This window comes from Malaclemys terrapin, chromosome 1 (assembly GCF_027887155.1).
Source record: "Malaclemys terrapin pileata isolate rMalTer1 chromosome 1, rMalTer1.hap1, whole genome shotgun sequence".
Lineage (NCBI taxonomy): Eukaryota > Metazoa > Chordata > Testudines > Emydidae > Malaclemys > Malaclemys terrapin.
This window is the reverse complement of record NC_071505.1, coordinates 184,666,148-184,688,372: the sequence shown is the minus strand read 5'-3', so window position 1 is coordinate 184,688,372 and position 22,225 is coordinate 184,666,148. Positions and strand designations below refer to the sequence as shown.

General features: G+C 44.5%; 1 protein-coding gene across 3 annotated transcripts in view; it reads right to left on the bottom strand.

Annotated features, from left to right (window-relative positions):
- Positions 1-21,578, bottom strand: part of JAM2 (junctional adhesion molecule 2) — a 53,703-nt gene extending 32,125 nt beyond the window's left edge. The window contains exon 1 of one of the 3 annotated variants that reach the window (XM_054047561.1): positions 21,193-21,578. In XM_054047561.1, the coding sequence (XP_053903536.1) occupies positions 21,193-21,247 (55 nt within the window). In that variant the 5' untranslated portion in view covers positions 21,248-21,578. Of the gene's footprint in view, positions 1-14,879; positions 15,479-21,192 lie in introns of those variants that run through there. The other 2 variants (XM_054047553.1, XM_054047569.1) reach the window with 2 other exon arrangements.
- Between the last annotated feature and the right edge of the window lie 647 nt (positions 21,579-22,225).

Below are 22,225 nucleotides of genomic sequence, written 5' to 3'. Positions count from 1 at the left end.
ACAAATCTACAGACCAAGCAACTTTAGCCATCCAAACAATGCACGATTATTTGAATTAAGTATGTGTGTCATTTCAAGAACACTATATTTTATGATATATAATTATTAGATTTGAAAATAAAAAAAGTTTAAAAATATTAGAACTCCAATTTCTTTCAGCATAAAAATGAAAGCTTTTTTCTCCATAGAGCTGTTTTAATTATATAGTGTAACCTTTCAAAATTAACATGTGGTGCAGACATGAAGGATTTTTTGGGTAGTCTGCATCTTGTAAGGTGTAGCTAGGCAAAACACTCACAGAGCTCTCAATTTTACAAGCCTTCTGACAACTCTGCCATGGAACCTGTTCCCATGGTAACAAATAGGAACCCACTGAAAATGGGGGGGCAATGGTTTAAACGGCCACACACACACACACACACACAAAGAGAGAGAAGAAGAAAAAAGCCTATTTTCCAGCATTCTCCAAGTTCTGCACAAAGTTGGTTTCCATAGCAACAAAGCAGCAGCTAAGTTGTCAGAAAGCCTGTAAGTGTAATGAAGGCCTAAAGTTGCAAATGCTATTGCTTCAACTGCTGTAGATTTTTAAAATGCAACAGACTCCTGAAGTCTGTAGTTTCTACAGGTGTCTTAAAGACCATTTAAAAATTGTAGTCCTAATTCTGAAATGAGATACATGAAGTCAGTGGGGCTCTCTGCAAGCCCAGAAATCTACCCATGCATATCTCATTATAGGATCAAGCCTTTAGAGTCTAGGGAAGGCATTCAGGTTCTAGGAGAAAAGATATGCGAAATACCCCTAGGGCAGGGGTTCTCAGACTGTGGGTCGCAACCACATTTTAATGGGGTCGCCAAGGCTGGTGTTCGCCACTGGGCCCCAGCAAGTCTGAAGCCGAAGACCCACTGCCCAGTGCTAAGATTACATGCTCCCGGCCCAGGACAGAAGCTCTTGGGCTTCAGCTTTGGCCTCCTCCCCCCACCCCGTGCGCACACACACTGGGCAGTGGGGCTCGGTCTTCGGTCCCCCCTCCTGGGATTGTGTAGTAATTTTTGTTGTCAGAGGAAGGTCACAATGCAATGAAGTTTGAGAACTGCTGCACTAGGGTACTGCTTTGTACCACTTGATAGCTATTCCAGCCTATTTAACAAACAAAAAATACACCACCCCCATTATATGGCAATTGTTCCCCCACTTGGTCCTCCCTACCCATATTAGATCTGTATGGGCTTATTTTAGGAGATTCTCACATTGAAGAGCAAGTTCTGACTTAGAATGCCAAAAAAGTGTCTGACTAGACAGAGCTGTGCAGTGCAAGCAAATTTTAACTAGGCAATGGCTGCTGTATATACCAGATACTCAGACCTTCCATTTAAACGTCAATTGAGAATCAATCACGGCAGCACTGGCAATCAGCAAGGTTCACAAGTACCAGAACTAACCAACTGCACAGATTTTATTTTTTAAAGCTGTATGAAGAAAAAATATATATTTAAATTGCTCCAGAGATGGCATCTTTTATACAAAACGTTGATCTAGAGTAAAATTGTTTATGTTTAAGTGATAAAGTTCTGAAAACAAAACAACAAACAACAACAACAGAAATCAAGGCAGACTCTGTGGGGTAAATTTTCAAAGCATCGAAAAGGCTTTTATTCACTAAATTCCCACTAACTTTGTGACATACCCTTACTTCATTTCATATAGTACTCCCATTGAAATCAATGGCAGATTTTCACAGATATCAACAGCAGGAGGTCTTCAATAGAAATCACAGCTAAAGCCATGTTCAGTGTTTTGGGAAATTCAGGAATTTTTAATCAGACATTTCCATAATTTAGTACTTGGAACATGTCACTCTAAAGAGGCACTTGAAGACTGTATCCTACCTAGGTTCAGGTGGTGCATTGGGTTTAATGATATACTTTAGCTTTTTAGCATTAAAATCTTGGATTAAATTCTCTGCTGTTGTAAACTGCTCCATTTACTTCAACGGAACTGTGTTAGATTTCACCAGCAGATAATCTGGCTCTTTAGTATTAAATAAAGGTTAGGCTTCATCAGGGATCGGAAACCTTTGGCATGCAGCTTGCCAGGGTAAGCACCCTGGCAGGCCGAGACGGTTTGTTTACCTGCCGCGTCCGCAGGTTCGGCTGATCGCAGCTCCCACTGGCTGCGGTTCGCCGCTCCAGGCCAATGGGAGCTGTTGGAAGTGGCGCGGGTCGAGGGATGTGCTGGCTGCCGCTTCCCGCCATCCCCATTGGCCTGGAATGGCGAACCTCAGCCAGTGAGTGCCGCAATCGGCCGAACCTGCAGACATGGCAGGTAAACAAACCGGCCCGGCCTGCCATGGGGCTTACCCTGGTGGGCCGCGGGCCAAAGGTTGCCGATCCCTGGGCTACATTAAAGACGTATTGGTTTCAATTTTGTTCACATTACAAAACCACAAACAAATTTGACAAGGATGAAGAGGTTCAAGAACAGATCAGATGTTTCGCCAACTAAAATTAAGAGGAACTGGAAGCTTGTTTAGAAGCTATATCCTGAGCTATTGTTATTTACTTTAATATGTTCCCATTGTTGCTTTATAAAGCCAAATTTTTGGCTTGTCTACACTACAAAATTAAGTCAACTTTATCTAATTCAACCTCGAGCCTCCGAATTAACTGCGTGGCTACACCATGCTCAAGTCTCGATGGAGTGAGTCCTCACTAGCAATGCCTGCATCGGTGCACAAAGCAGTGCATCGTGGGTAGCTACCCCAAAGTGCAATTTGCCGCAATGTGTTATGGGAAGTTTGTGCAATGCCTCCTGGGACCAAAACATTGTCGCCGAGGAGAAAGGGAATATTGCGTCAGCATCTCATGGTGCACTGTGCTCAACAGCAAACAACCCAGTGATTTTCGCACCTTAAAACCACCGCATGTATGCCATAACCCAGAAGCATGGAGCCTGCTCAGTTGTGCAGTCTTGCTGTGAGCATCTCAAACACCTCATGCTGTCTCCTGCAGTATTTCCAGAGCCGGAACATAGCAATATCCTGCAAGCAGCCCTGCTGCAAGCCACTGCAAAAAATTCACAGTTGTTGCTGGCAGTTACAGAGCAGCTGCACTCTCTTGAGCACCGTTTCTGGTCCCGTGAAACAAGCACTGGCTGGTGGGTCTGCATCATTTTGCAGGTTTGGGATGACGAGCAGTGGCTGCAAAACTTTCGAATGTGGAAGGCCACCTTCCAGGAACTTTGTGCAGAGCTTTCCCTGGCCCTGCAGTTCAGCAACACAAAAATCAGAGCTGTTCTGACAGTGGGGAAGGAAGTGGCGATCGCTATTTGGGAGCTTGCAACGCCAGACAGTTACTGGTCGGTGGGGAATCAATTTGGAGTAGGTAAATCAACCATGGGAGCTGCTGTGCTCCAAACATTCAGGGCCATTAATCAACTTCTGCTACGAAGGGTAATGAATCTGGGAAATATGCAGGACATAGTGGATGGTTTTGCCGCAATGGGGTTTCGTGGCACCAGACCACCTTGCCAAAGAGTACGTAAAGCGAAAGGAATACTTCTCAATTGTGTTGCAAGCACTGGTGGATCACAGGGGGCATTTCACTGACATCAACGTAGGATGGTCGGGAAAGGTTCATGCCGCGCACATCTTTAGGAACTCGGGTGTGTTCAAAAAGCTGCAATCCGGGACTTACTTCCCAGACCACAATATGAACATTGATGACGTTGAGATGCCTATAGTCATCCTGGGGGACACAACCTACCCCTTGCTCCCATGGCTCATGAAGCCATACAAACTGGCCGTCTGAACAGCAAGAAGGAATGGTTCAACTATAGACTCAGCAAGTGCAGAATGGTGTTTGAATGTTTTTTTGGTCATTTGAAAGAGCGCTGAAGAAGTTTACTTACAAGGTTGGACCTTAGTGAAGAGAACAACCCCATGGTTATAGCTGCCTGCTGTGTGCAACATAGTATCTGTGGAAAAAAAAGGGGGGAAATTTTCCGTAGGGTGGGCAGTTGACACAGATCACATGGCAGCCATTTTTGAGCAGTCAGATACCAGGGCAATAATGAGTCACAGTAATGTGCTTATCTGCATTGTGCTTTCCCAAACCTTCACCTGCCTTGTATCACTGTCCCTGTAAAGCCACCCTGCACCCAAGCCCACTGCTTCTACTCAATAAAGAACATTTATTTCTCAAATCCATTCACTTTATTTAACAAACATAAGTAAAAAGAGGGAGAACAGAAAAAAATAACCTAGGGGGAAAAGGGTTGTAAAGTTGGAATGGGGGAAACATTTTCAGCTGTGTAACACAATACCGCATTCCAGACCATCAAAGGTCTGTGAATGGGCGCCTTCTGTTCCTTGTACCCTCCCCCCATGAATTAAGTGAAAGGGATAATGGACTTTTCACCCATACCTCAGAGAACGCTTGGAGGACGACGATTCTGCACCAGGTGATGCTGGCTGGCTGTCCACCTGCATCTGCAGAGGGACTCTACCCTCCTGCTTCTGTTCCTGCAGTTTAACTAGACGCCTCAACATGTCTGTTTGGTCCCTCATAATCCAAAGCATCTCATCCTGCGCCACACGCTCTTGCTCATTGGAAGCTTTCCTGCTCTCCATGTCCATATCTAACTTCTTGGACAGTGAAATCCTCCATGCTCAGCTCTGTGTCAGCTGTCTCGGAGGCGTTCATTATCTCGGTGAACATGTCCTCCCGCATTCTCTTTCTCCTCCTTCTAATCAGCGAAAGTCTGCTTTCAGGTGTTGATGACATGCCAAAGGACAGATTTCCAGCTGTCAGTCATGGGAAAAAATAAAGGAGCCATTGTACATGAAAAAAAAATGTTTCCATAGTAAGGCAATTTTCATAAAAAAACCCACCTTTATTACACTAGGTGCAAGCCATAACAATCAGAATCCATAACCGTTCACTGTGCCGTTTTGCTGCTCCAGCCATGGTGACTAGGACCCCCTCTGACCCCGGGTCATTGCATTTTTAATGAAGTTTATGTGGCAGGCTCATGTCAGGAGCAGAGGTAGATAGTTGAACAATGGCCCTTCCCCTAGCACCACAGGAAGCTGTTTACAAACAGGGCAGCGGGGGGAGGGGGGGGGGAGAAACGTTTTCACTCCCAAATCGCAGAATCTCTCATGTGGGGCCCCAGTCCTCTATCAGCCACTTTAAACTACTTGCCAACCAAAGCCTAGAACAGTAAAGGCATATTAGTGGCTGTGTGGTTTGGCGATCCAGAATATGGGGTGGGGGTGGGTGGTCTACATGCTCTTTTTTTTCCCTTGTAAGAGCACTTTTAATGAGAACTTCCCGCGCATCCCCTGGGAAACCCTATGTGATATCAGTCTCCTGAGGGTAACAGAGGCGGAAAGGAAGGAGATGCTGCAAGCGTCTGGGTATAGACCTGGTCATTATGCTGCTCTGCTATGTACCGCAATGATGCCAGCAGAATTAATTCAGGAGTTGCATGGGAAAGCGTCCTACCATGGTGGAAGAAATGAGACTGCCCTTCCCAGAAACCTTCCGCAAAGAATTGCAGAGTACCTCCATGTAAGTTTCCTAGAGATACCCATGGAGGATTCCTGGGCTATCCCAGTCCACATAAGCAGTCTTTTCTGGGGGCCACCCTCTGCGTAGCTGGAGTGGCCTCTTGTAAGCAGAGAACCACAGCACCTTGCTTTTTCTTCACAGTAAACATGCAATACCACCAAATGTGCGCGCCCACTAAAGTTTAACTGGACTTTGATTGTAACTGTATACTCACCAGAGGTGCCTTCCCTGGCATCATGGTCAGCCACCGTGATGTCCTGTGACCCACAGGGCTTCAGGATTAAAAATATTTCCTGGCTCATGGGGAGAATGGATCCATCGCTCACCTGTCTCCCATTCTCCTTCTCTTTCTCTTCTTCATCCACCATATCATCCTCCTTGTTATCCCTAGACTCACACACCTGTGAGGTGCCCACATTGCTTGTGGGGGTGCTGGTAGGGTCAACCCCGAGAATTGCATGCAGCTCGTTGTAGAACCGGCATGTGTGAGGTTTAGCACCAGAACGACTGTTCGCCTCCCTTGCCTTCTGATACACTTGGCAAAGTTCTTATATTTTCACATGGAACTGCTGTGTGTCCCTCGTGTAGCCCTTCTCCCCCATTCCACAAGCAATCTTTGCATAGATGTCAGTGTTTCTTCTGCTGTATTGGAGCTCTGCCTGCACAGACGCTCCACCAACAGTGATGAGATCCACCACCTCCTGTGCAGACCAGGCTGGAGTGCGTTTGGGGCATGTAGTCTCCATGTTCAGCTTAGCTCAAGCTGGCACACTCCCAATGCTGATCAAACAGGAAATGGGAAATCAAAAATTCCTGTGGCTTTAGCATGGGAGGGGCAGTTTCCTGTGTACCTGGCTGCAGTGCAGCAGAGTTGAGAAGGATCTCCAGAGCGGTCACAGATGAGCATTGTGGGACACCACCTGGAGGCTAATTAAGTCGAATTACACAACGCTGCATTTGCACTATGAAAATCTAATTAAGCGCTATGCCTCTCACAGAGATGGATTACAGAAGTCGACATTTTACACCAACTTTGGTCAGCGTAAAGGACCCGGTAGTGTAGACACATACATTAACAGGTCGACTTAAGGCAGCTTCCTTCGACCTAACTTTTTAGTGTAGATCAGGCCTTAGACACACACAAGTGAAATAACATGTAATTCAGATCAGTATACATTACAGGAACTCTACATAGAACAATATCATGGGAAACAGGAATCAACAGACTATAGTCGTTTTGGTTTGGGTTGTATGCTTATTTTTGTCAAGTTCAAATACTAACAGCACGATCTTCACTTTACAGCTTTTGCAGCTCTTAAGACATTTAGGAATCACTTTATGCTGTAACTCTTCACTTTTGCACATACAGAGGGAGAAAACCTCAAAAACTGGACTGACATTCATGACTCATTCACTGGCCTGCAGTTTCACAGAACTGAATTCTGTGGTCTTGCCAGCAGGCATTCAGACTAAGAAAGCAGCAGCAAAACAGCAGATTAGTTTGAGCAGGGGAACCTAACAAGACAAAAAAAATGCTGAGAACTTTTTTTCTTGAAGTCTGAAAGACAAACCCAGGAGCTGGGGAGAGATTGGTACTGAAGAGGAGAAATTTGGAGCCAGGCAGACTACTAGGAAGGGTGGGGAGAATAAACTCTCTTTTTAAATAATCAAAACATTCTATAAAAGATTACTTTTACCATTCATATTTGTGATTTGAGTTAACCCTCTCTTCTTGAGTACACATTTTATACTGCAAGGAAGTCAGATACTTAAAAGTGCTGTCTCTGGAGTACCTCATAGGTCACATTTTATATTAAGATATCATTTATAAATAGTTATTAAAACATCTATTAACCATTTATAATAAACTGTTAATTGTTATAGATTGTCATAGAATCCAACAGATCAATAAGTGGCTTATAATCATCTCTAACACCATCTATGACACATACTACTTATGTCTGTAACAATTATAACATCTATCAATCAATTATTAACCATTATAAATCATTTATAAATGGAACCTTAATATAAACTGTGACCACCTCACACTTACAAATGAAGTGCAAGCCCCTCTCATTTCAGTTCTATGGCCTACCCCGGTAAACAAAGAGGATTCTGAAAAATGAGAATGAGATTGTACTGTACTGGCAAAATGCTTAAGGTCCCAGTGCTGCAACTACCTACTCATTTGCTCCACTTTGCGCACATGACCAGTCCTGTTAAACTCAATGGGACTATACACATGCGTAAAGTTACTCGAGTAAGTAGTTGTTGGATTGGAGCCTAATTCACCTAACATACTGTATATTACTAAAAAGGGCCCAATCCTGCAAATATTCATGCACACAAGGAACTTTACTCAGGTGAGTGTTCGCAGGCTTGGGCCCCATGTAATAGACTTTAGTTGAATAGCTATGTTACATAGCAATGACATGGCAAGAAACTGGGGGGGGGGAGGGGCAGCATGTATTGAATATGGCGGTTAACAGCACTTTGTTCCTAAACGAGGTACTGACAACCAGATATGTACAAGTTAAAAGGGGCACTGTCAATTTAAATAAATAAATAAAGCTGCCCACTTCTATCTGAAAATGATTTGCTTACTATTTTTAAACATACCACCTAATATTATTTTACCTAGTTTGTCTTCTGTGAACATTTGACAGCACTTTGTGTAGTACTGTTTCCCTTGAACAGTCAGGGCTTTTCAATATGCAAAGTTGTGCAGTTTACCTAAAGGTGGCATTTAAAATGGATTTAGTTAAATTTGTGCAAACGGCTGGGTGGACATACTTATTTCATCTTAAGAGAGATTTATTTGGGTTTAGTTTAAATTGATTAGAATAGGACTAAGATAAATTAAAATATGCTACTCTTAAACTGAAATGACTGTAAAACCACAAAACCTGACAGCAGGAGAGAGAAGCAGGTTTATACTTCTTAACGTTGTTTTTAACTCTTCTTTTCCCTTTTCAATTTGACTAGATTCGAAGGCATGGTTGCAGAGCAGAAATACCTGTTTACTTTTCTCTGCTGAGAATTTTCAGCTCCAAAAAAACCTGAGAAAGACCAAGCTTACAAGGCCTTTTGTTTTGTATGGATAAGAGACCTGTGTACAGCTAAATACCTTTGAGTTGAAGTGTTGAGATGAAGTTTTGGGCCAGTAACTTGAACTGCTGGAGATTAAGTAAATGTAGTGAATGTAGCGAAATCCCAACAACTTCAGTGGGCAGGACATGGAGTTAGGATGACAAAAGACAGACCCAGTTAAGTGTTTCTTGGAAGGACATCCTTATGGTATCCAGCCTTGTGGCCGACCAAGGAGGAGGTGGAGTGATAAGATGGAGCAAGACCTAGTAGCTCTTAATGTGAATTATCATCAATGGAAAAAGTATGCACTTGACAGAAAGAGGAGGGAACAAATTGTGAGATCAGCCAAGGAGCTCCATAGTCTACAGAGCCAGGGAGGAGAAGGAGGATTTCAACTTGATGTCCTTTTAATGTGGTAGTATTTTAAAAAGGCACTCAAGAGGGGCTTTAAGGAATCACATTACATAAGTTACAAAAGAACATCTCTTTCTGCCCATCAGAATGCCTACAGAAGGGCTTTGTACATTTCACACTCTCTGACTCTCTCTGGGATCACTATGGCTCTTGTTAGTCTTCCTTTTGTATAAACTGGGGAGGAAAACTGCAGCTCTGCTATACACAGGAGCTTGCCCTCATGTCATTGTGTACCCCTGACTCTGCCTCCCCGGAGCTCAGGTTCTCTTTCAGAGGTGTTGCCAACCCTCACAATTTTGTTGGCACACTCATGATATTTGGCATTTTCCCTAAAGCCCTAGCTCTTGGAAGCAAGAGATGGCATGAAAATCTCAGTTCTCTTTCTCACTTTCTTTTTCAGTTTTTAGCTCTCATAGTTGTAAAGAAATGCTTGAAAACATGAAGCAAGTGAAGCCTAAATGCTTACAAGTCAGAAGGTAAAGAAAAAGAGCCCAGTATATTTATTATTGTTTAAAAATCTCATGCTTTTCTGCCAACTTTATGATTTTTGAAGGCTTGGGTTTAACCATACTGCTGATCCCACTACAGTTCAGGTAGTTTTAATTTAAATCATGTGTTATGGGCAATTTTATAGAGCACTGCTAGCCTGGCACTAAATTTAAGTTAAAATAAATAAGAGTTTTAAGACAGTAAAAAATCTGACATGGCAGGATATTTTTTGTCTAGCTTGCAGTTCCAAAGCTGTCGGATCTTTTTTCCCTGGCCCAGTATCCACAGTGCAAGTCTCAGAAAAGTATGTGTTCTAGTATAACTGGAGTATCCAATATGGGTGTTTGTAGTTCAAGGGTTAAACTTAAGCATGAGGTAATCCTCCAATTGCTAACTTTAGTCCAGATCCTAATGTTTATTTCTTTTGTGCTATCCATTTGTTAAAACCACATTCCTTTTCACATGCCAGTTTCAGAGGACTCACTGCTATTATTATTCTTAATTTGTGTCAAAGGAGCAGGTAGAAGCCCCAGTTAGGGATTGGGGCCTATTGTGGTAGGCACTGTACAAACATGGAATAAAAAGGCAGATGGTAAAAACCGTGAGGATCAAGTATACGAGGAGAGACAACAGGTAAAGAAAAACAAATGGAATGGACAAGAGAGCAGAATATAGGATGACCTATGTTTCTTAATCTTTGAGCTAGTCAACAAATTGATGCAAGTGGGGAGAAATGAAACCCCCCACACTTTTTTTTTTTAAGTTCTACTTAACATACAACCTCACTAATAGATCAGCAACTACTGTGGTTACTATATTACCTTGAATTGTCTTGAAGTGCTATTTCTTCCCTCTCTGCCCTCAAAGCAACTACACCCCAACTCGATATAACGTGACCCGACATAACACGAATTCGGATATAACGTGGTAAAGCAGGGCTCCGGGGGAGCCGGACTGCGCACTCCGGCGGATCAAAGCAAGTTCGATATAACGCGGTTTCACCTATAATGCGGTAAAACTTTTTGGCTCCCGAGGACAGCGTTATATTGGGGTAGAGGTATATTGTATAAACTGAAAACAAATGAACTGGACCACTGATCATAAAGTTAACTGGTAAACTGACTTAGGGTTAAATAAAACAATGTCTCAAATAAAACCCAGCGGGTGTACAACAGAGTAAGACGGACAAAGTGAATTATTTAACTGGCTTAATTATAAAGTCCATGATTTCTGAACCAAGCTTTCGGTGATAAACATTGCCACATAAGGAGGTCTGCATTGCTAACCAGTAGGGAGACAAAACAGCCTCTTTTGCAGAATTACATTGCTAGAACCAAAAGTTACTTGGTAAATAGGATGGAAATGAAATTCCAAAAGGCAGAACTCTGAATCAGGAAGTAAACCTTAAAAGTTCAGATTCCCTCTGAAAAATGAATTTGAAAAAAAAAAAAAAAAAAAGAGCTACATTTATTGTCTTTCAATTTACATATCAAATTTGATCAGTTAACAAAATTAAACACAATTTATCATGAAGACACGACACTGGAATTTCGTTATTAATTTTGTTGATGCATAAGTTCTCTCTCCCAAATCTGTGTCTGTTCCACAAGATTGTCAGGCAGGGAAAAAAACCTTAATTCTTTCACTATATTAAGCAGATCTTAGATGAGTAGCAGATCTACTCATTAAAGAAAATCCTATTTCTGCTATTGTAACTTTTCAGAATAGATCTTCACTAAGCATTCCATACAGCCTTGGCATATACAGATGGTCTCCCATAACAGACATAAATGATGTGTCAATTGCTGGCAGCAAAAAACAGCTTCATGGACTGTGTGAACAGTTGCCATTCTGAATGTATTTTTGTTTTCCTTTAGATAAGCATGTTAAACAGGACTTATCTGTTTGTTAGGGAACGAGGCCAAATAAAGCCTCCCCCCTTCATGTTAAAAAAGGTTTCTAAAATGGCTCACTGATTTGAGAGACAGGATCTGCTGAAAGTGGATGGACAGGCTATTCTTTAGTGGATATTCTGGTTTGAAAGAGAGATGAAAGGTTATTAGATTAGGGTTGGGATTTACTTATTTTATATAATATGCCCTGAAATTCCATCATACTACGTCTTTCTGCAGGTCAGTCAGCCACATTAAATAGACAGCCTAGCTCAGGGCTAAAGAACTGGTCTCAAAATTCATCTCTCACAAGGAAAATTCAATCTACATTACCACTGAAGAGAGTGTATTTGTCAACAGGAAGCATGATAGCATACAAGGTTATATGGATATATCTGATCCTAGACATAAAATATAGTCCTATGAAATGAAAGGCAATTTTAAAATTAGTTCTAAAAGGGGATTGTGTATGGTTTCTATAACTAGAATATCTCACACACTGCAGAGGGTCCTGTCTCACTGAACTGGGGCATACCAAGAAGCTAATTCTCAGTAGGATCCACAGAGGAAGCCATATATAAAACATACTGTATATTTTTAAAAGATTTTTAAAAAATATTCTTTAGTAGATTTGACATAAGAAAGATAAAGAGTCTGGAAGAAAACATCCGGAATTAACATAATACATACTCCTTGCACCAACAAAAAGCATGTGTTATTGCAACATTAAAACAGGAGGGACAAACAAGCTCCTTGGGTAAGGAAACTGCAAAAGTGAAGGTTGAACATTCAGCCTTAATTCTGTCCCCTTGTGCCTATGCCTCAGAAACAAGGGGGCTGGAGGTGAAACTGTACTCCAGCGATTTGCATGCAGAGGGTTCCCTCTATGCATGGTTCTACCATCTCCAGATCTATGCACAGTAGGCAATGGGGTCAGCCACCTCTATAGGGCCAAAGGTCTGAGCAGGAGGAAGGCAGCTGTTGGACTGAGACCAGTAGGACACGCACATCATCCCTCTTCTGTACAGGTGATAGCTTACTGAGATAACATAGTTAGGAGCGGTGTTACCTTTTCTGCTGAACCCCCTTCCAGAGCAGGGATTCTCTTGGGCTAGGGAGCAGGACAGGTCATGGTGGGGGCACAGAATTTGAGCAGACCTCTATGCAGGTGGCCCTGACTTCCAGACGATGCGCCAGGATACTCTCAGATCCCTGGGGTTCAGTGGAGGTTTCTGGGGATGGAGGTGTGGGGCATGGTCTTGCAGTCTATACTGCAAGGCACAGAGAAGAGAAAGGAAACTATGCTCCTCCAGCAAAACTGAGGGATCCTCACAGAGATTTCTCTTGTAGGTTTTGCCACCCAGAACAGGGTAACCTGGCCAGTCTCATTTTACAAAACTATTTCACTCATTATAACTCTTATAGCTTTAAAATTCTACCTGTCAGAAGGAAGAACATGCTTTGGTCAGTGGTTGTAAACAGGAATGCAACATTATTCAACAGAATTCCTCCTGCCAGGCAAGATATCCCTTTCAGGACATGAAATTAAGGTGACAGGACTGTAATACATAATGAAAATACAAACTAGAATTTCTACTACTGTTTCATGTTGGCCAATGCATCCAAACTAAAAGGATGTGAATGAAAGCAGTTATAATAAGTCTTCTACTGGATATGTGTGAAATCAACAAATGTTTCTTGTTGGGGAATAATTACTAAATCAAAAACTAAAATGAAGAAAGAGGGAAGACATTTATTCTTACACACTAAACTTCCAACATTTCTAGGAGGAATGAGTTCAAAATAAAATACTAATGATTTTCAAACTTATTTCCCTGCCATAAAAAGGTGAGCTTTGCTTCTAGGAAACCCTTTGTATCATCCTGCTCAAGAAAAAACACAGTAGTTTATTCCAGTGGTTCTCAAAGCCGGTCCACTGCTTGTTCAGGGAAAGGTCCCGGCGGGCCGGGCCGGTTTGTTTACCTGCCACATCCACAGATTCGGCCGATCGCGGCTCCCACTGGCTGCGGTTCATCGCTCCAGGCCAATGGGGGCTGCGGGAAGGGCGGCCAGCACATCTCTCGGCCTGCGCCGCTTCCCGCAGCCCCCATTGGAGATTTCCCTGAACAAGCAGCGGACCGGCTTTGAGAACCACTGGTTTATTCAAAACATTCTTAAAATTTTGTGGGAAAAAAAACCCTGATAGAATTGTTCCTGTACATAAAAAGAGTTTCAGTTGCTCATATATTTTTCTCATTGTAGTGGGGCGGCCTACAGAGGTACTGGGGCTGCAGAGATATAACCTGGGAATAGGTAAAGGCAGCAGGTCCTAACCCCTTACCAATGATGAGTGGCCATTACAGACTGCAGTGAGGGGGGGTAGATGATGACTGGCAGTAGCCACTGATGCAAGGTGGGTTTAGAGGGTTGGGGGTTCCCCTGAGAGGGGAGACCCAGAGCGTGAGGGTACTGCTGGGGCAGAATCCTGAGGTAAAGGGCACTGGGGTCCAGGAGGGACATGGGGCCAGCGGCAGGCAAGACACCGGCCAGAAGAGGGCGCTCCATATGCTGGAAAAGAGCTAATGCCTAAGATGACCAGCAGGAGGCGCCACGCTGGTGTCTCTCAACTTTGCTACATTCATAAATTGCATCATCCAAGCCAGGTCACAGAATATATGTGCCAGATCCTTAGTAGGATGTCAAAACCTGCACAGGAAAGAGAATGAGGGCATATCTGTGTTGGCAAAAGTTTGTAGCATAAGTTATGTCAGCATGAAGCTGCCACATTTAGTATACCGCTTTTGCGCTTGCATACTTGGTGATTACGCAGAGCACCGATGCAAGGAACCAAGAGAGCTTGTTTCGATGCCCAATATGGTGCACCATGGGTAGGTATCCCAATGTGGAACTCACCACAGTCCCATACACTGTCTTTTGGTAAGTTATGACAATGCACAGTGGGGCCAAAGAGTCACACAGGAGTCAACCCTGGGACTGAGGCGTCAAGTTCCTATCATGCAACTTTCTCCACCCCATAATGCTATCTCTATCCATGACTAATTTGAAAATCCCATAAACCTGCATGGGACTCTGACAGAAGCATGGAGTTTGTACAGCTCTGCCCTACTGTCACGTGCGTTTCAAACATGGGACGCATAGACCTCTGGTATTTGCAGAGCCACAAGAAGAGCAGCAGGGAACAAGATGATCTCCTGGAGGTCAGATTGCTGTGGAACGCAATTCAAGATTGTCGGTGGCATTCATGGAGCAGCTGCGAACAGTGGAGTGCGGCTTCTGGGTCTGAGAAGCAAGCACTGACTGAGGGGATCACATCGTAATGCAGGTATGGGATGACAAGCAGTGGCTGCAGAACTTTTGAATGCGCAAGGCCACATTCCTGAATCTGTGTGCTGAGCTCACCCCAGCCATCCAGCGCAGGAACACCAGCATGAGAGCCGCACTGACGGTGGAGGCACGAGTCGTGATCGCACTGTGGAAACTTGCAACTCCAAGTTGCTACCAGACAGTGGGAAGTCATCTTGCAGTTGGAAAATCCACTTTGAGGGCTGCTGATTAGTTGCCTAAGGCCAGATTACAAAGCACCCAATCAAAAGCAGATAGCTGGTGAACTGTTAGATGCAGTTACTGATAGCTTGAGGATAGAAGCATGCAACAGATTACACAGAAAAGCAGTTACATTAACACAAGGTGGCTGTGCACATTACTCCAATGAACTGTGTGCAGTTAGAGAAAACAGGTTTATGTATCGGCGGTTGACACTGGAAGCAATAAGACTGGAAAGTACTGTGTTACAGTGTCAGGGGAAGTCAAGGCATTAGCAAATGACCCATAAAGTAGTGTTGTTAAGAGTTACCTGACAGACAATGGGAAAAAGATGCAAAGTGTCAGAAGTGAGTTGGAACAAGATGTTAACAATTTGGTTACATATAGATGTGCATTAGGTTGGCTAATTTCACTTGACAAGATCAAAATCAAATTTTTGAATTGCTCCGCTCCGGCACCGGGCAAAAACCTACTGGTCCGTGCTCCAACTCCGGGCTCCACTCCAAAGCCCTGTAATATGGTGTACATTAAAAAAAAAATTAAAAATAGAGAATGCCTTACACTGGGACTAACTAATTTTTTTCACAGGTTGATAAAAAACTATGATTTTACCAGGTAAAACCACCTATGGTAAATACTATGCCAGGGATTGGCAACCTTTGGCATGCGGGTCACCAGGGTAAGCCCCCTGGTGGGCCGGGCCAGTTTGTTTATCTGCCGCGTCCGCAGGTTGAGCCAATCGTGGCTCCCACTGGCCACGGTTCGCCGCTGCAGGCCAATGGGGGCTGCGGGAAGCTGCAGCCAGCACATCCCTCAGCCCGTGCCGCTTCCCGCAGCCCCAATTGGCCTGGAGCGGCAAACCGCGGCCAGTGGGAGCCACGATCGGCTGAACCTGCGGACGCGGCAGGTAAACAAACCGGCCCGGCCCACCAGGGGGCTTACCCTGGCAGGTCGCATGCCGAATGTTGCTGTTCCCTGTACTATGCCATTGCTGTAATTCAAAGTTTTGCATGTGTGACCCTATGAGATATTTCTTGGAAAATTTTATGTGAATGAAACAATTTGTTTGAGATATGGATATTGGAAACTAGGTGTAAATCATCTTTCATAAATTCTTATGCTTGTGTGTCATATTTTATCTCCAGGATGTTTTGGCCCAGAAACTCCATATTTGGCTCATTCAAAGATTCTTGAAAATGGTCCTTTGCACTAGGACAGGGGTCTCAAAGTCCCAGCCCGCGGGCCATCTGTGGCCCAAGAACCTCCCCACTGCAGCCCGCAGAGGAGAGATGCATGCAGCCATGCTGCCTGCAATGTCTGCTGCAGGCACCACTCCCCACAGCTTCCATTGGCTGGGGGAGAGGGACAGAGATACCATCACTAGTCGCCAGGCAGAGTCAGCCATGGAGGCAGCGTCATTAGTTGCTGGGCAGAGTCAGCCATGGAGGCAGCATCATTTATATTCATTGGGGGAAAAAGTCAGTCAAAATACCGGACACAACTATCTGATGCACGCTTTGCTGCAATCCTTAAGGTTTCAACTGCTTAGTCACTGAGGCCAAACATCAACAAACTGACAAAACTGAAGAGTTGCCAGGTGTCTGGCAAACACTAAAAACTCTCTGGCAGGCGAAGAATTGTATAAAGTTTTATGACAGTTTTATTATTTCTAAGAAATCTGAAATAAAAAATACAATATAAACTTTTTCTTTTCTGAACACTATCTTCAGTGACATTATTGGCCCGCTGGGAGGATTTGAGGACTGGCGCTGGCCCTAAGGTAAACTGAGTTTGAGACCCCTGCACTAGAGCTTTCCAAGAACTGGGAATATGTGTTTTGAACGTACTCAGAATTGAATTAGGAGGGTCAGAATGATGCATTGTAACATTTGCCAAAGACACTATACTGCCTCTGTAAAGTCCTCATAGGGAGATATAGGGCCTGATTTTCCTATCAGTTTCACTAGTTTTCACCAATAAAATTCCATTCACTTCAATACAGTTAATCCTGATTTACACCAGCATGAGGAAAAAATATCAGACTGATCGGACTTTGGAAACGTTATAAAAGGTCTGATAAACTTTTAGATTCATTGGTACGAAGGCTTAAATTCTCATACAGTATTTCCCATAGCGTCTCACCCCCATCCAGGGTTCTGGGCTTCAGCCCCGTGGGGCACACCAAGGCTCAGGGCTTTAGACCCACGGGTTTAAAAATATTTACTAGAGCTCTGCTTCACACAGCGCCAGCTGAATTTAAAGCCCTGATTGGTATCTTTCCACGATCACTACCACTACACATCTAGATTAATGCACTTATTCCCCTGGACCTTATAACTGCCCCATGAACACAGCTCATTCTCATTCAATGATTCTTTCAGGCCTTTTAAATTCTCAATGGGTAGCTCACAGCTTAGGAAGCTCACATGGTCTCCATCAGAGTACAAACTGTCAGGCCTTTTAATTTGGTCCTTGAGCTCCCGCCAGGGATCAGGGTCAGAGGCTTGCCCCACTCCACATGTGTTGTGGCTCAGCACAGCTCCTGGAAGCAAGGGCATGTCCCCCCTCTGGCTCCTACACGTAGGGGCAGCCACAGGGCTTCGCATGCTGCCCCTACCCCAAGCGCTGGCTCTGCAGCTCCCATTGGCTGGGAACCATGGCCAATGGGAGCTCCAAGGGAGGGGCCTGTGGACAGGGCAGTGCATAGAGCCACCTGGCCAACACCACATCTCACGTAGGAGCTGGAGGGCGGACATGCCACTGCTTCTGGGAGCTGCTTGAGATAAGCCTGCCCCCCTGACCTCCTCCTGTGCCCCAAACCCCTGCCCCAACCCTGATCTTCTTCCCACCCTCTGAACCCCTCAGTCCCAGCCCGGAGCACCCTCCTGCACCCCAAACCCTTCATCCCCAGCCCCATCCCCAGAGCCTGCACTCCCAGTCGGAGCCCTCCCCCCTCCCCCACACCCCTGCCCCAACCCATACCCTGAACCCCTCATTTCTGGCTCCACCCTGGAATGTGCACCCCCAACCCAGAGCCTGAACCCCCAGCCAGAGCCCGAACCCCCAGCCAGAGCCCTCACCCCCTTCCACACCCCAATCTCCAATTTTGTGAGCATTTATGGCCCGCCATACAATTTCCATACCCAGATGTGGCCCTCAGGCCAAAAAGTTTGCCCATGCCTGGGCTAGATTATCTCACTCTAGGTCACCATTGTGAATTAGTGAGATTCTGCTACATACACATTTCAGTTCAAAATGTTATTTCCACACACAACCTCAGAAACAGATGTCAGATCTAATCACTAAAATGAGAAGAGGTTGAAGACACCAAAACAAATTAAATGTATGATACAAAAATACAGGGTATTCAGTAAAATATGTTCTATGTATGATACATTCTTATTAGAGGTTTGGCATAATTTGTTGCATAACCACTGTTAATCTGAAGATTTCTTTTTCAGTGTTACACCTTCTCATGTTTATGTTCAGAAAAAAAAATGCCCTGCCTGAGGGCACACTGATTTACATCCCTTTCTGTTTTGCTTTAAAAAAGAGAGTTACCTTTTGAGCCATGCTGTCAATAGAACTGTGTCAAGTTTCTGAAACTGCAAGGGAAAGTTTGGGTTTCTTTGTTTTACATAATAAATGAAAACTTTCTGCAGACATGGAAAAATTTCAGCTCCAATACCGCTTCTTTATTTTGTAAAATACACCCTGAAAACTGCCTTACTGGGGCAAATCAACAAATTTCTTTGAAAAAAGCCTACTTAACAGGCTACATACAATAGCTTCAATATGTTCTATGTTTTTAATCAGTACATAGTCTCCCCATTTGTACTGAAGCTGTTTGTTTTTATTTCTACGGTGGATACATATTTTGGCTTTTGCTCCTAAGCTCAAAGAAAACAATAATAGTTTTGTGCACTGGAGGCCTGATCCAAAGGTCTACTGAAGTCAATAGCACTCCACAAGAGTTCAAAGGTCCACCCATGAAGAACTATTTGAAGGAACATGAGGTAAAGCACTGCAGAATCTGACCCAGTAATGGAAAAGATTATATTTGTATTGGATTATTGACCACAGTAACAGACATTTACTGCATCACCATAACAGGGTACTTACATCAGACAGAGACACATGCACAAACAAGTTGATTTACATCAACCTAACTTTGTAATATAGACCAGGCCTAATCTACCACATTGATGGGTGCAGTATGAGACCCTAAACATGCAGGCAAACAGGTTGGTTTTACAGGCAAGGGTTTGGTATTATTAATTATTATTATTGCAGTAGTGCCTAAGAGCCCCAGTCATGGACCAGGACCACATTGTGCTAGGTGCTGTACAAACACAGAAAAGGCAGTCCTTGCCTCAAAGAGCTTTTGTTTATTCTTGACAAATCCAGGTAAATAACAACCACCCAAGTTAACTTCCTTCTTTGACAGGATTACTACCTAGTGGAGGGGGAAGCTGTAGATGTGATATAGTTTGACTTTAGTAAGGCTTTTGACATAGTCCCACATGACATTGTCATAAGCAAACTAGGGAAATGTGATCTAAATTAAATTATTATAAGGTGGATCCACAACTGCATGAAAAATTGTACTCAAAGAGTTCTCTGTCAAACTGGGAAGACATATCTAGTGGGGTCTCACAGGAGTCTGTCTGGGGTTCAGTACTATTCAATATTTTCATTAATGACTTAGATAACAGAGTATGCTTATAAAATTTGCAGATGATACCACACTGGGAGGGATTGCAAGCACTTTGGAGACCAGAATTAGAATTAAAAACAACCATGACAAACTGGAGAACTGGTCTGAAGTCAATAAAATGAAATTCAGTGAAGACAAGAACAAAGTACTATACTTTGGAAAGAAAAAAATTAAATGCACAGCTACAAAATGGGAATAACTGGCTAAGCAGTAGTAGTTTTGAAAAGAATCCAGGGCTATAGTGGATCCACAAACAAAGAATGAGTCAAGGATGTGATACAGTTGCAGAGAAGGCTAATATCATTCTGAGGTGCATATAAGACATGGGAGATAATGGTCTCACTCTATTCAGTGGTGAGACCTCAGCTGGAGTATTGTGTTCAATTCTGGGCATCAAACTTTAGGGAAAATGTGGACAAATTGGAAAAAGTCCACCTGAAAGCAACAAAAATGATGAAAGGTTTAGAAGACCTGATATATGAGGAAAGATTAAAATAATGTGGTATGTTTAGTCTTGAGAAAAGACGACTTGGGAGGGGCCTGATAATAGTCTTCAAATATGTTAAGGTCCCTTATAAAGAGGACAGTGATCAATTGTTGTCCATGTAAAGGTAGTACAAGTAGTAATAGGTTTAATCTGCAGCACCAGAGATTTAGGTTAGAGATTAGGGGAAAAAAATGTTTTTTTTAAACAGTAAAGGTAGTTAAACTTGGGAATAGGCTTTTACAGGTGATTATGGAAGCCCTATCATTAGAGGTCTTTTAAGAACACACTGGACAAACACTTGGCAGAGATGGTCTAGGTTTCCTTTGACCTGCCTCAACGCAGGGGGCTGGACAGGAGTAGGGTAGGATTCCTTTGGGGCTGTGAAATCCCATTTGCTGTTAAGCCTTCCTCTCCCCAAGGCGATGCACCTCTCCATTCAACAAGGAGTCCCCCCACCCTCAATGCAAAGTCGTCTTCACCGAGCTCTCAAGGGAAGCTTAAAGCAACAGGTTGGAAGGAAAGGAGCCCAGCCACCTTCTGGAGGAGTCGGCAGCTCCTCGCCCCCCAAACTGGCCCGACCAACAGCATTACGGACTAGCGCAGAAGATATCCCGCCACCACAAGCGATAAGCCCCGCTCCATCCTTTCCAAATCCCGCATCCCTTTGCACGGGATGCAGCCCGCTTCTGGGCCCGCTCCAGCCCGCAGAGGGATCGGGCCGTCCCTGCTTCCCCCTGGCAGTGAGGCAGGGCCACTACCAGGGTCCCGACTCCCAGCACAGCCAGGGGATCAACCCCCGCCCCTTGGCTGGCTCCCCGGAGACACTGCCGCCCCGGGGCTGTGCGGGGCCAGCGAGCCCCGGCAGCCGGGCGAACAAAGGACGCCGCGAGCAGCGGGGCTGGGGCTGCGCCCTGCCCTCCAGCAGGGCCCGGCTGCAGCGGAGGGGGAAGAGACGCGCCACTTACAGCACAGAGCCCCCAGGGTGCCGAGGAGAAGCGGCAGGAGGCTGCGGCTCGCCATCTTCCAGCACCAGCTGCTTCCCGCGAGGTGGCTGGAGCAGCTCCCAGGGCGCCTCAGCCAGCGGGACTCCCGCGGCGCCCTGCAGGCGGGGGCGGGGGCTCTCCGGCTCCCTCCAGCGGGGGCTTCTCCAGCTTCTCGGGGAGTTGCGGGGAGGTGTCTCTGCAGCCGCCCAGGCTGGGTGTGAAGGTTTCTGCTGGGTCCTAGCACTGACCGTCACCCTTCGGGGAAGACGGTCCCAAGGAGCGGAAAGGACTGGGGCCACTTCTATATGTCGGTCAGTGTTGTCCTCATATAGCACAGGCTCCCCGCTGTCAAGGCAGGAGAGGTGAGACAGAGCCGGTGGTGGGGAAGGGTGGGGCAACCTTGAAATTCAATTCATTGAACTGAGAGTCCATTCCAGCTGTAACGGGAATCCCATCTACTCTGGCTGCAGAACTGCCTGGCTGCAATAACTAAACCAAGCCACCTTCCAGCCCCCGTTTTCTTCCGTGCAGCTCTGAACATTCATGTTAATTTTGATGAATTCCTGATCGTCTTCTTGGCATGCACAGTGCAAACATAACTTTTCTTTTACACTAACACTGTGAAACCATCCCAGTTTCCTACGCAGCTGCCCCACGCCCTGGAACAATAGCTTGCACTGAGCGTAGTTTGAACAGAAAAATAAAACATCTCTGATTCTATGCGAGGGTAGATTTCAAATATTATTGTTATTAATTATTATTATTATTATTTCATTATTGTGTTTGTTTATGTTCCAGTAGCACTCTCACAATGCTGGGCTCAGAAGAGCCAGGACCCTTACTCCAAAGATTACATAGGGATTGATTTTCGTGATCATTGAAGTCACTGGCAAAGCTATCATTGTCCTCAGTCGTACAAGATTGGACTCATACAACCGACAAATAGTTATTAAATTTCACATAGTGAGCCTGATTTTCCTCCACTGTCTTGCACTATGTGAAGTCAATCTGTGTA